The following is a 14,782-nucleotide window of genomic DNA, read 5'->3' as shown; positions in this document are numbered from 1 at the left end:
TAGGGGTGGTCAGCTGGCTTGGGAGCCGGCGTGCTTCCGAGGCCAGCACTGTGCTGGGGAGATGCCGGCCTCGTGCAGCCTGGGTGGTGGCACTGGCGTGGGCAGGGCCCTGACTGTCCTCACTCCCGGCTTCTTCCCTACAGGTTGGCACCCATGCGGCTCTATACTCTCTCCAAGCGCCACTTCGTCCTTGTGTTTGTTGTCTTCTTCATCTGTTTTGGACTGACCGTCTTTGTCGGCATCGAGGGTAAGTCTGCCTTTTAATCCTTTTTCCTCTTACAGCACTTAGGATCTGTTCAACCCACCTGCCCTCAGTGTGAAGGGAGATGTGCCTTCTCTCTGAGCCCGCAGGGCAGAGGGTGGTCGTACCCTGCGCCTTGTCTTCTTGGGAGGCCCAGCAGGCATGCAGGGTAATGTCAACATTGCTGTTCACAGCAGCAGGGCCCTGGATCAGTTTGCTCGGACTGGCAGCTGCTGCTACTTGCCATTTATTTTAATAATAATAGTAATAATAATAACAAATTCATTATTATTATTTTCTCTTCCCGTGTTTCTCCTCTTCCTCCTCTCCCTCCTCTTCTTCCTCTTCTTCCTCTTCCTCCTCCTCCTCTTCCTCTACTACCTCCTCTTCTTCCTCCTTTTTAAATAAGCCAACCTGGCTTTGAACTTGCTTTGTAACCCACTGAAACATTTCTAGAGTCTTATGTCCTGGGGAATCCAGAGCCCACTGTCTAAGGGGGATACAGGCCTTGTGAAGATCTAGGTGAATGAGACTGGGGGTATAGGGAGATTGGTCTGGTGACCCCAAGCTCCAGGACCGTGTGAAAATCACTGGGCATTAGAAACTGCCCAATAATTTGTAGCTCTGACACATCCTCTGGAAAGGCTAGCCTATTTTTGTTGTTGTTGTGGGTGGTGGGTGGTGGTGGTATTATGTGTCTGTATGTCCAGATGTTGGTGTCAGATGTCTGTGCCTATATCTGTGTATGTCCAGATGTTGATGTCTGTGCCTGTATCTGTGTGTCTGTGTGTGTCCAGATGTTGGTGTCACATGTCTTCCCCTGTTATTTGTCACCTTGTATATTAAGGCAGGATTTCTCACTTGAACCCAGAGCTCACTGATTCAGCCTGTCCAGCCAGTCAGCTCGCTCTGGGGTTACCACTCTGCCTTCTGAGCCCTGGCATCTAGGCAGGTCTCTTCCTGCACAGTGTTTGCTTGGGTGCCAGGGTGTCAGGTCTAGTCCTCATACTGGCACCTCACGCTCTTGGCCCGCTGGGCTGTTTCCCCAGCCGCCAACTTCCCTTTATATAGCCATAAAACAGAGCCACGGGAGCTGAATGGTCTTCGCAAGGTTTCAGGGGCTGGGGCTCTGTGTCTTGCCCCACCATGGGCGGCAGAAGCCAGCTTTGGCAGAGAGTGCTCTCCTTCATTTCTTTTCCTTTCTTTTTAAGTAAGCTAGTGTGTTCATTGAGGGTGGTTTGCGTTAGCTCTTCTGAGTGATGGGTGCACAGATGCATGTAACACTGAGCGTGAATTGCATTAAGCCTTAGATATAAATCCCAGGGGTGTTTGTGTCTCAGAAATCGAGGGTGGGAGATTAAGATGCTTCTTGCCTTGTGGTAATGAAAAGGGCACAGTTGTCACCATAGCGACTACAGACAACTTCTCCTTGCTGTTAAGTCACTAAGGGATTAAGTCATAGCCGTTACATCCATCATAATTGTTACCAGGGCTCACCCATTGTCACCTGCATCTTCACCTGCCCTTTCACACGGGTAGGGAGGCATCAGTATTGCGTGCCGTCTCTGTGAGACATTAGCCAGCTTTTGTTTCCTCAAGCAGCTATGTCTCTAACCCCCCGACTATATCCAGCCTTTGAGATGAAGGTGGAAGTTGGTGCCCCACAGCCAATGCATGGGACACGAGAGTTTCTTCACCCTCTCATGCACAGATTACTGTGCATCTTCCAGAGAAAGAGAAACAATAGGGGATACATATGTGCATATGTATGTACACACATATATATGCATACATGTGTATCCACTACATTATAACTACATCTCACTACTGTATACAATCATATATAATATAATCATTACAAACAATGGTATTTATCTTAAAGTGTAAGTGAATTACACTATAAATAATTGTCGGTATTATTACTAGATACAATATATTGCTAGATATGTAATATAATGAGATATAGCATATATTATATAATCATATATGATATTATTCTTATATCTATGTGAAGTAAAGGAACTGGAGCATGCAATTCGGGATGTTAAGACATCTGCAGGTCTCTAGTCAGCAAATGGGAGCCAGTCAGGGTCCAGGGCCCAAGACCCAATGGGTTGATTGTGTGAGCCCAGTTCAGGGCTGAGTCTCACGACAGGAGACTAAGGTTCCTACTGAAGATGGGAGACCAAGCTCTCCTTAGCTATCTGTTCAGCTCTTTGCTCACTTCCCCTGCGTAGGGCAGTCTGCTTTGTTCAGTCAACTGGCTGCACCATGGGAATCTTACCCAGTTGTCCCTCAGAGACTTGTGACAGCCATGTTTAACCAAACACCTTGCCATCAGCACCCTCTGCCCCACTGAGATTAACACGTGAAGTTAACTGTTGTTAACACTCTCGTCTTAATTACTTTATGTGGCAGTGCTATATTGGAGAGCAGGGGTGGATTAGGGACTGTTACTACCTTACTCTGCAGACGTGGGGGCTGAGGCCCAGAGCGACTGGTTAGCCTAGGGTCCGGGTTCTTCAGGTGCCGGCTCCGAGAAGCCAGAGACAGCTGTGCAGTCCGCTTGGGAAGCTCTTCTTATATGGAGACATCCTCACAGGATTTGCAGGTGCCTCTGAGACATGACCTTGTACCGGTCAAGGTCCACACACAACACCAGCACGGTCTGAGTTGGATGGAGGATTGTTGGCAGCAAGCTGGGGCAGCCAAGGAGGCAGCAGAGAATTGGCATCCCGAGCTGAGAATGATTTTCTTCTAATTTACTTTAAAAAGAGAGTCTCACTGTGTAGACCCTGACTTCCAGGTGCCACAGCGTTGTCTTTAAAGACAAAACCGACTGATAAATAATAAAATACGGCTCGCCAAAAGAAAAAAATTACAAATACATCAGACTCTATCCTTGAAACCATGTGACAGATCTGCTAGACAGAACAGAGGCTGTGATAGCCATCATAGAGAATAAGAGGAAGATGTGGAAAGATCCAGAGAGCATTAGGGGATGCTGGGAAGGGAAGAGAAATTAAAAGGAAATTCTGGACCTAAAAAGTACCATAGTGAATGAAAACGTCCACTGGATGGGTGAATCAGATTGGAACAGGCCAAAGGGAAGCACCTACAAACCCGAAGATAGGCTGACTGGCATGTTTGAGTCTGGGGAGCAGAATGGAAGTGATCGGAGATATTGAACAGAGCCTCCAGGGCCTTTGGGCCACCGGCAAGTAATCCATACACAGGTTGTGAGTCTCAGGAGAAGGCAGGAGGGCACGGAGAATAGTTGCCAATCTGAACAAAAGGTGAATACGCAGGAAGTTTAATGAGCTGCAGTAGTCTAACTTCAGAGTCTCCTACCAAGACACTACAGCCTACACCAGACAGAATCCCGACCAGAGCAAGAAAGAGGGACTCACAACAGACAGGCAGTCCTTGGTGAGGTTGCCAGCAGGGGTCTCAGCTCAGTCGTACCAGGCAAAAGACAAACTGATGCACTGAAAATGCTCAGAGTTCTCAACCAGGAATCCTGCTGCAAAACTGTTCTTCAAGCAGGAGGTGGAGCTTGAGTGTGCTGGCTCACGCCTGAATTCCTAGAACTTGGATGTCTGAGGTCAGGCAAGGCTAAGTAGCAAGACCTGGTCTCTAGATGAGAAAGTGGGGGTGAAAGGAAGATGTCCCCAGGAAGCTAAAGCCACAGGGCCAAAGGAGAAGCTGCCACTACATCTGTGCTGCAGGCAGAGCCGCGGGTTCAAACACAGCGAGTCCAGGAAAGGCGACGTTAGTAATTATAAAAGCTCATGTCATTCTGATATCAGTGTGAAAATCCACTCTCATTTTCCCATTGCTTGAAGGCCTGCATGTTTACAATGAGAATGAAAGCTGCTATTACAGTAAGCGTGCAAGTCCACACTTTGGTTCCTGTGTAAGAGACTTAATTGTTAACATTATTTTATTGGTTTGGATATAAAATAACAAATAAGTGGAAGAGTACTTGACTACCTAGCACATTCGAGGCCATGGGTTTGATTCTCAGCACCTCCCCCAGTGATGTGCAAGCTGTGTATGTGTCTGTGTGTGTGTGTGTGTGTGTGTCTGTCTGTATGTGCATATCTGTTCACAAAGATCATGTCACAGTTGTAACATGAAAGATGAGACAGAGTATTTATGTATTGTCATATTAAGCTGTTAGAAGCTCCAGTCAGACTATGACTTTGGGTGTCAAGTGAGGAACAGAAAAGCTGTGGGGCCGATGGGAAACAAATGTGTAGGAAACAGAAATATAGAGGAACTGGCATGATCCCTCCTAATGAGTAACTAAATATAAGGTGATTAAATCCTCCGATTAAAATGCAGAGCTAGACTAGACTGAAAACACTACATGAGGGGTTGGAGAGATGGCTCAGAGGTTAAGGGCGTTTGCTGAGAAACCATGAGGACCTGAGTTCAGATCCCGGCACCTGCCTGCATCCCCATTACTGCTGGAGGGGAGAGATGGAGACAGAGCAATCACTAGAGGCTCACTGACTTCCATCCTCCTTGGAAAATGTGAGTTCTAGGTTCAGGGAGAGACCCTGCCTCAGAGGACCAAGATCAGAAGTGAGAGAGGAAGACACCCAGTGCTCTTCTCCCTGGGCTCTGCACACACATTTCCATAGGTAGTTACACCTCCCTGTATGTGTGCATCACACATACTCCGTAACACACGTGTGCACATGCACAAATATGACACAGTCCGTATTTTGTCTACAGAAGCCTTATTTTCTAACCAGAGATAACGTACAGGTTGAAGAGAAAGGGTAGAACAAATATCGCATATAAGTAGTATCATGTGGTTAACATTCGCTTTCTCCTTATAGTTTCTTTTTTTGTTTGTTTTTGTTGTTGTTTTTTTTGTTTGTTTTTCGAGATAGGGTTTCTCTGTATAGTCCTGGCTGTCCTGGAACTCTGTCCACGCCCGGCTGTGGCACATGCCTTTAATCCCAGCACTTGGGAGGCAGAGGCAGGTGGATTTCTGAGTTCGAGGCCAGCCTGGTCTACAAAGTGAGTTCCAGACAGCCAGGGCTACACAGAGAAACCCTGTATCAAAAAAACCAAAGGAGGAGGAGGAGGAGGAGAAATCTTGCTTATCTGTCAGGGAGGGGCCTAGTGAATCTGGTCAGTTTCAGGGACTTCCTGAAGCTATTTCAAGCTATATACCTTTCTGTTTAAAGCAGTGGCCCTCAACCTTCCTAGTACTGCTATCCTTTAATACATAGTTCCTCACGTTGTGGTGATCCCCAACCATAAAATTAGTTTCCTTGCTACTTTATAACTAATTTTACTACTGTAAATATCTGATATGTGACCCCTATGAAAGGGTCGTTCACAGCCCACAGACTGGTTGAGAACCAGTGGTTTAAAGAGCTTCCCTGCAAGAATATATTACACAGCAATGGCTCAGTGGGTAAAGCCAGTGGCCTGCTTGCTGCCAATCCCCCGACTCCATCGGTGGACACCGACTACCTCTCATGGTCCTCTGATCCATGATGTGCACAGCTATGGCACATGTGCAAACAAAAAGGTAAAAAGAAAAAATTAGACAACTTAGACACATGACTGCATGAGTCATGAGTACCTTGTAGTAAATTTAATAAACCAGTCACAATCAGATGAATACGGTGTGATCCCACCTAGCTGAGGTACACAGAGATGCCTGCCAGGCACAGGGAGGTGCAGCGGGGAGCTTAGTAGTGCAGACTGAGTTTTACAAGATGGGTGACCGTGTCTACACAGCACAGATTACTGAGTCCTGCTGAATCGTACTCTACAATGTGCTTAAAATCCTAGGCTCTGTATGTATTTTAATCGCTCCTGCTTAGTGTTTCTAGACAACTAGGTTAATTGGAGGAGTTCATTAACTAGTCTTCTTTTCTTAGTAATGTTTCACTGGGGCCATGTACAATAGAGAGAGCGTTGGGGAAAGTCTATGGCGATCTCACATTGCTTGCTGGTCTTTCCACCTTAATGTGCATGGAAGCTGTGTCACACGGCAGAGCGTGTACTGTGTTTGGCTATTTGACCTGGTTACATAAAATCTCTTTTTAAAAATGGGGCCAGGTACGAGAGAACATTCTGTCTAATGTGTAAGTCTTTCTTGCATTTAATTTGATTACAGAATCAGTAAGTTATCCACTTTAATTCCTCACTCCCCTTCTCTTTGTTGCTCTAGGACCCAGAGTGATCGAGACTTTGCCTGCTAATTATTCACTGAGTAGTAGCAAAAAGGTAAGTGGTACTGTGCTGTAAGAATCGGGTGGTGCTCATTACACACTTCACCCTGATGAGAGCCTACTGAGGATAGACTGCTCAGCCTGCTCCGCCAGCACACAGTTCTTGTTTCACAGTTGGGGTCCTGTCCGCTGAAATTCCCTTGTTAGGGTCCTCGGTGTCTTAGAGGGGATGGTGGTGGAAGGACACTGTGTCCCCCTGACAGAACTACAGCTCACTTCCAAACGTCCTTAACTCATGCTGACTGCTTTTGTGGGATACCCTGCTGCACTCCCTGTGATGGCACAATGATGACTTAGGCATCTGATCCTTTCCTTTAAAAAGCTTAATTTGTATATGTGCACTCATGCACATATATGTGGAGGCCAGAGGCTAGCCACAGGGTAGGTCCTCAGAAGCCATTAGCTGGGTTTTGTTATGTCGTTTGTTTGTTTGTTTGTTTGTTTGTTTGTTTGTTTATTGAGTGTCTCTCACTGGGACTTGGCCTTGCCCGCTAGGCTGGCTGGGCAGTGAGCCTAGGAATCCTCCTGTCTGTACCTCCCCAGAGCTGGGATTACAACTGTGCGCCACCTGGCCTGATGGATGCCTGGTGGGGGTGGGGGCGTGGACCTCTGGTGCCCTTGCTTGCATGGGAAGCACTTAATGGCTGAGCTCTCTCTGTTTGTCTAAGGTAAGACCTGTTCCCTGTTAGTTCCAATAGCAGCGGCTCTCTTTGTTGGTTGGGATTCCCTGCATGAGGGCAGCTTAAATGAAAGTCTGCTGGCCCCTATTTAAATGTACCTTGATTTATCATCACCTTTATCAAAAACAAGTCCTTCCAATTGGAGAAGTATGCAACAGGGTCTCTCTGTGTCATTCACAACCTTTCTGTAGCTGAATATGCTCCTGTGTCTTCACAGTGCCATGCTACGTGTGCCTTCACTGTTGTTTGTCCTTCCTCCTGTCTCCAGCCTGCCTACCTATTAGGGCCTCTTCTTACAATTTCTGATTTGTTTTGAGGCATTGGTCTCTTGGTTAGCCTAGAACTTGATATGTAGATCAGGTTGGCCTTAAACTCACAAAATTGCACCTGCCTCTGCCTTCTGAGTGCTAGCATTTGTCACAGTGCCTGGATCCCTTACGATTTTTAGAGTATACAGTTCTCTGCCACTGCCACCCTGGAACCACCTCTGGGTAGCCAGCCTTCGAGACCTCTTTGCATTCCTCGTTGTATTGAGCTCTGAGGCAGAGGGTCTGATTTGAAGAGGCACCACCATGAGGTTTCTTGACAGCTGTGGGTCTTATAGTCCCTGCCTCTCAGGGTCTCTCTCTCTCTGACAGGGAGAGTAACGGCCATCCCGTGGAACTCAGAGCTTCTAAAAAAACATTTTGCTTCAGAAAGACAACTTTCCCGTCTAATAGTTTTCACTCTCCAATGGCTTTCAGACAAGTGTGGTCCCAGAAAGTTTGGTAGAGACTCTTAGCCTGAAAACAAGACAAGACATTCACCTCTGCAGATGAAGCGTTCAAATAATTCTGGCTGTGGCACCTTCACCAGCTTCCTCCACAGCCTTGGCCATGGGAAACCACTGTTGTGTTTACAGGAGACAGACACTGTAGATGACCATTGTCACACGGCCAGCTGTCTCAGTTTACTCCGCGGGCAGGTTGACATCAGGCGGCAATGTCTGTCCCCAATCACAGCACCACAGAGATGTGTCATCTGTAGCCTATCACAGCTTACACAGATGCGATGTCCACAGCCAATCACATACTACAGAGATGGTTACAGAGACTACGATACTGTGAACATGGACAGTTCTCTGCTGTCTTGTACCACCGCACGAAGGCAGTGCAGCCAGGCCTCTGTAGGAAGCTCGTTCCTTGTGCTCTGCAAGAGAAAGCCGACCCAGCTCTGTCAGGGCTTGCGAGCTGAGCTGTGTGCAGAGTGTTTGTTTTATACTTTATGATGAGGTATTCAGGGATTGTGTGAACAGGTCATGTGATTACTTTGGGTTTTTTTTTTCTTCTGCTTCAGCTAAAGACAGTTATACCTTCAAACCCACTGTCCACATATAACCAACAACTATGGCTGACATGCGTTGTGGAGCTGGAGCCCTCAGAAGGTATTTGGGGTGGCTTGTTGTTTTTAGTGTAAACTCTCATTCCAAAGAGGCGGAAAAGACTTTACATTGTCTGTGCACATGCTATCAGGTCCATGTAGGAAGATGGCCACGCCTTACATTAGGAAAAATGTGTCCCAGGGTGAGCCAGGGTGCATGTCTGTAGGGTGTGGGCAGCTGAGAAAGCATCACCACATCCTGACACCCCAAGGCAAGCTTTGGATCCCTAGGGATACTTGGTATCCGTGTGGACAGTTTGATGCGGGGAGAGGAAGTATCATGGGGTAGAAGCCAGGGCTACCACTGCACGTGCTGGGCCTGTTCAGTCGGCAGTGAGAGAGGGGAGCAGTCCAGTCCTGGGGCACCGTTGCTGACAGAGACTAGCCTCTGCATCTTCTGTGACACAAGCTGTATTTCATTCTAGTGAGAACTGAGGGTGGTTTCTGATCAGCTGAGGTAATCCAAGAAAGAAAACAATCCCTTGATCATAGTAAAAAAAAAAGTGAGAAAAAGCAAAAATAAATTTTACATCAGGATGTATGTATTTAGATGATGGTCTAGAGAAAGGATGGACGCAGAAGATGTTAACTATGGTTATTTGAGTGGGGTTTTAATTGTTCTGTGAAGCCTCCTTTGTGTTATTGTTGCTGTTTAAATATCTGTGTGTATGTGAGTGAGACGGTGCGTACCTGCTGCTGACACAGAGGCCAGAAGAGGACATCTGGACCTTCTGTCACCCTCTGCCTATTCTTTTGAGACATGACCTCTCCCTGAACCTGGGGCTCACATTTCCTGCAAGCCAGAAAGGCTCAGCGATCCTCCTGTCTCCTTTCTCCACAGTGCTAGGGTCATAGCCGTGTGTGGGACACGTGTATGCAGGTGCTAGGATTTGAACTCTAGTCCCAAGCAGCAAGCCTTGGAAATGCCACACAATCTCTCCAAAATGTCCCCACCCTGTCCCCACCTCTCTCTCTCTTAAAATCTACCACATGTATTTATTTGAGAGAGAGTGTGTATATGTGTGTGTGTGTATGTATGTGGAGGTCAGAGGTCAGCTGGATGGAGTTGATCCTCTTCTACCATGTAAATAAATTCTTGGTGTAGAACTGGGGTGGTTGGCCAGATTTAGCCACAGGCTTCTCTATCCACTGAGCCATTTCAACAGCTCAGTTCTCTGTTTTATACTAAGAATATAATTAGACAAATTTTAGTAAGAAATAGAGATTTGTTTATATCTTGGTATAACTTGAAGAATCTCTGTGAAGAGTGAAAAGGGGTAATTTATAGCCCTGCACCTGTATGTGAGGTGAAACAGATGGGTCATTGATGCAGGTTTGACATAGCACGGGCTCCTCAGCAATGGTGGGAGGTAGCAGAGGCTTCTCAGCATGGAGAGCGGGCGGGGTGCTTCCCAGGTTCTCTGTGTATGCCTGTCGGCAGGAGGCTCTGCTGCTGCGAGTTGCCTGATGTGGTCTCAGGTAACAGATTTCTCTCTCTTTGTAGAAACATCTATCCAAACCAGCTTCACCATGACAGTGAAGGTCGATGGTGTGTCTCAAGATGGAACCACAACATACATCCATAACAAGGTTCACAACCGGACGAGGACCCTCACATGTGCGGGGGTGAGTGTGTTTGATGTCTCCACGGTCAGTCATGAGCCGCAAGTGTGTCATAGACCTGCTTGTCCACGTGCAATTTGCACACACACTTGGCTCGCATTCATCCCCTTTCCCACCGCCCCCTCACTCCTGTCATTTGTCTCGGCTCCTATGTTCCCGTCCCTGACAGGTATTTCCATGTCACAGCCCCCCACACACATGGAAACTCTGGTACATAAATTTTAAGTCTAGGTCCCACATATAAAACAGGCACCGTTTATCGTTTGTAGTCTGGCCTGTTTTGCTGAGTGTAAGGCTTTCTGCCACATCCAGTTTTCACACACCTCATGATGTCATTTTCCTTACTGTTAATAAACTCCGCTTTGTATACGTGCTGCGTTTCTTTACCCGAGTCCTCTGTTGGTTGGCACAGAAGCCTCTTAATTTACATAATCACACACACAAACATGCATACACACATGCACATGCGTATGCACATCCACAAACCCTGAGCCCATAAAGCACCTGCTGATTGCTGTTCGTAGGCAATGGAGGACCAAGTCTCAGGTGAACCTCTGCCTTCTGTTCTAGGGTTAGTCCTGATATCTATGGCTTTGGCTTGGTTATACTGGGTATTGAAAGCTCTGATCCTTCTGTGGACGGGGACAGAGTGCCTAGGCCTCCTGGGGTCAGGGACTACTTTTGTAGGCCTCCACAGTGGGATATAGCGTGTGGCCTCCGAGGTGGGATATAGTGGTGGCCACTGGATCCAGCATAAGAATGAACTCTCACTCCTTTATCTGTCGATACAATATTTTCAGAAGCCATCAACTCTGCCAGGCATGGTGGCACATGCCTTTAATCCCAGCACTTGGGAGGCAGAGACAGGCAGATTTCTGAGTTCGAGGCCAGCCTGGTCTACAGAGTAAGTTCCAGGACAGCCAGGGCTACACAGAGAAACCCTGTCTAGAAAAAAACAAAAAAAAGAAGAAGAAGAAGAAGAAGAAGCCAGCAACTCAGACCCCGATCCTTGCAACTGCCACATTGGGACTCAACAGGTTCCTGCAGCAGGAGCACTTAGAGAGGGTCAGAACAGGCAGGGCGTTGAGGAGAGGACTCTCTAAACAAGGGATGCTGGCATGGGCTGCCAGGCCTCATGCTGAGGACCTTCTCTGTGCCACTCATTAAATCCTCACAGGAGGTCCACAGGGTAGGAGCTACTATCAAATTCTATTTTATAAAAGAAGAAACAGAGGCCTCAAGAGGTCACAGCAATTGTCCAGGTTGACACAGATGCTAAGTGGAAGGAACAGGATCTAAGCTGTTTTTTTATCCAGAAGCCCTCTGGTGTTCTTTTATCCAGAAGCCTGTGTGTGGCTTTATCGGCATGCAGTCTGCCGAGTTGCCAACAGTAAAAATACAGTTGATTTCTCCCGGCGAGGGGAGCATTGAACAGGAATGACTGTGCACTGGCCAGTCCTCTTCTCTTGTTTCCTTCCTGTTGAGTCAAAGGGTTTAGAACTCGAATGAGGGGCCCTTCTCCACCGCAGCAACCCCAGCCATGGCTATCACAGACAAGATGGCATTGGAGAAGTAACTGGCGGCCACACATACACAGCCGCCATCTCTCCTCCCATCTGAGCAAGCAGCCTGAGCCATTTCTGGAATATATTCTCATCTGTGGGGGATTAAGCTCTTCCTGTCTGTTCTGGGAAAGTCACCAGGATCAAGGTCCCCCTGTGTCCTCACCATCCTGTGTGCAGAAGGCACACAGTCAATTCTGTTGAGCAATGAGGATGGCATGTGTGGAAGTCCCAAAGGCATCTTTGCAGCCCCAGGCAGGAATGAGCAAGATCCCCTTGTCCACCAGAATGGGGCACACAGCTGCTCAGTGAGTCCTAGTCCCCCGGCTGCTGTGACTGGTCACCCTGGCTGGCAGGTCGGAGGCATTTCCCCAGCCCACAGGACTCTCAAGGAGAGTGGGCTTCCTGGGGTGGGGTGGAGGGGGGGGTTCCCTGCTCCTGGGATGCACTGTGGATAGCCTGCATCACTTTACACCTGTCAGGATTTGGGAGCGCCTCTCCTAGTTATCCATTCTGTACTCCCCTTATTGCTGCAGGGAAATGGTCCCACCTCAAGAAAACAAGGACTTTTTGTGTTAGATGGATATTCGTCCCCCTCTTAGGGTTTTTACATCTCTCTGTATGCATGTATGAACTGTATGCATGTGCATTTCTGCATGCTGTGTACATGCATGTAGAGATCAGAGTTTGGTATTGAGTGTCTCCCTCAGTCATTCTGGCTTTAGATATTGTTAGGTTCATTCACTTGAACCCAGAGCTCACCATAGGCAGCCTTGCTTTAAGGATCTAGGATTCAGTCTCTACTCCAGCATAAGGAGGCAGAGGTGAGAAAGCTGACCTCATACACGATGTTCTCCACCGAGCCACCTCCTCCCTAGCCTTTGTTGCTAATTTGATATAAAAAAACAAAAACAACAGAAATAAAACCGCTAGCCCCTGAGGTGGTGAGGACGCGTCCATCCTTTTGCCGGGTGCTTTGTAATCTTTCAGAGCGTGGCTTGAACCTGGAATCCACATCCCCAGGTTGCTTCACTGTGGGCCTGTGATAGTGCATCCAGCTTGAGCTGTCACTTTTTTTTTTTTTTAAGATTTATTTTATTTATATGTAGCTGTGTTTAGACACACCAGAAGAGGGCATCGGATCCCACTACAAATGGTTGTGAGCCACCATGTGGTTGCTGGGATTTGAACTCAGGACCTTTGGAAGAGGAGTCAGTGCTCTTAACCTCTGAGCCATCTCTCCAGTACCCAAGCTGTAACTCTTTTTTTTTTTTTTTTTTTTTTTTTTTTTTGGTTTTTCGAGACAGGGTTTCTCTGTGTAGCCCTGGCTGTCATGGCACTCACTTTGTAGACCAGGCTGGCCTCGAACTCAGAAATCCGCCTGCCTCTGCCTCCCGAGTGCTGGGATTAAAGGCGTGCGCCACCACGCCCGGCGCTGTAACTCTTAATAGAACGCCTCTGGCTGGAGAGGTGGGTTGTATGAAGGTCATTTGCTGCTTGTCCAGCGAGCAGAGTTCACTCCCCAGCACCCATAGCTGGGGGGTCCACAACCTCCTGTCACTCAAGCCCTGAGGGATCTGATGCGTGCTAGCACACACAAATAAAAATAAATTAATCCTTAAAAATGGTAAAATGCCCCATGAAAATTGGAAGAGATTCTTCTATGTGTAAGAAATGTTGCCATCTCGTGGAAAGTGTGCTGGTGTGTGCTGACATCGAGGTTTTGCTACATAGTAGGGCCCCAAGTCATCCTGAAGGACTGAGCAGGGGACTCAGTAGACTGCACAGCATCCACATCTGCCACCCACAGCCTTCTTGGCTTCTGTTGTGGGGAGGAGAGGCATGAGGGAAGGAGATCAGTGCAGAAAACAGCAAGCTGAAAGTGAAGAGAAGCAGCAATGGTGTACACTCTGTGTGGTCACAGCGCTGCATAGCGAGCCCAAGACATGTAGACTGTGGTGCTTGTGTGGTGGCTAAGCCTGCTATTCCTGGGCAGTAGTAGATTACCGACTGGCCAGGCTTGTGTTCTTGCAAAGTTAGCTTTTCTATGCAGGTGATGTATTCAGTTGTCCGCTGGAGGTTGATTCCGATCACTGTAAGTCACGAAAGGCCCATTAGGTGCTTGCTTTCTAGGAACTGTCCTTGGCTGGCAGCTTGCTGGTGTTCTCTGAGCTTTTGGCGGCGAGTTCTCCAGTTTGGCTCATCTGTTGTTGAAATGAGTCACTCCGGGCTGTGGGTGGCAGGGGTCCTCTTCATTTGCTTTTGTGACGTGGACCTCCTCCTTTCAGAAATGTGCAGAAATCATCGTGGCCCACCTTGGCTACCTGAATTACACGCAGTACAGGGTTACTGTGGGGTTTGAGCACCTGAACCAGCCCATCAAGGATATGAACTTCACGGTGAGTGTGTGGTGCGGCCAGCAGCCAGCTTCTGTGACTCCCTTGTTAGGTGGTTTGATGCATCAGGGTCTTGTACAGTTGATCTTGGAAAACCAGTGTAAGTCTGTAGAACTCAAGAATCACTTAATCAAACAGCCCGGACACTGGAGAAGCCAGGGTGCGCTCAGCCAGCCCACGCTTAGCTAGCTGCCTGTGAATTAAGGCTGCAGATTCTGTCCTCACATATTTTTACTGAAGTATTTTAGGAGATTCTTCCCACACTCAGATCTTACACACAAGTCTGTTTCTGTGCATGTAGAGATTGGTGTTTTCTAGTGAAGGTTGACTTTTGATAGAAAATTAGTAATTCAGATGATAATTTATCTGCTAGATTCACCACTTAAAACCATTTCAAAAAATGTTGATACTTAAGATTTTGGATCTGTTCTTCAGTATAGAAGTAAAATTTGTTACAACGTGTGAGACGACAGAAGGAAGCAGCAGCATTTTAACCTCGTCGGTAATTGTTACTAATCGTTGGGCACGCTGTCATTCTGTGTCTTGCCCAAGCCCTCACCATGGGAGAACTGTTTCTGGTAGTCAGGTGTCGCCCCTT

The 14,782-nt window shown here is 47.5% G+C and overlaps 1 protein-coding gene across 2 annotated transcripts in view; it reads left to right on the top strand.

The window, feature by feature from the left end:
* Tmem181 (transmembrane protein 181) overlaps positions 1-14,782 on the top strand; it is a 50,507-nt gene that overhangs the window by 22,978 nt on the left and 12,747 nt on the right. For both annotated transcript variants that reach the window (XR_015045813.1, XM_029471511.2), the window contains exons 2-6: positions 144-247; positions 6,444-6,499; positions 8,520-8,607; positions 10,108-10,229; positions 14,077-14,187. Coding sequence is in view for 1 of the 2 variants with exons in the window: in XM_029471511.2 (XP_029327371.1) it covers positions 144-247; positions 6,444-6,499; positions 8,520-8,607; positions 10,108-10,229; positions 14,077-14,187 (481 nt within the window). In the remaining variant the exon portion in view is untranslated. The remainder of the gene's footprint in view (positions 1-143; positions 248-6,443; positions 6,500-8,519; positions 8,608-10,107; positions 10,230-14,076; positions 14,188-14,782) is intronic.

The sequence above is a fragment of the Mus caroli genome, unplaced genomic scaffold (genome assembly GCF_978045245.1).
Source record: "Mus caroli unplaced genomic scaffold, Mus_caroli_1 scaffold_18, whole genome shotgun sequence".
NCBI lineage: Eukaryota > Metazoa > Chordata > Mammalia > Rodentia > Muridae > Mus > Mus caroli.
The sequence above is the reverse complement of the archived record's forward strand: the minus strand, read 5'-3'. Positions and strand labels throughout refer to the sequence as shown.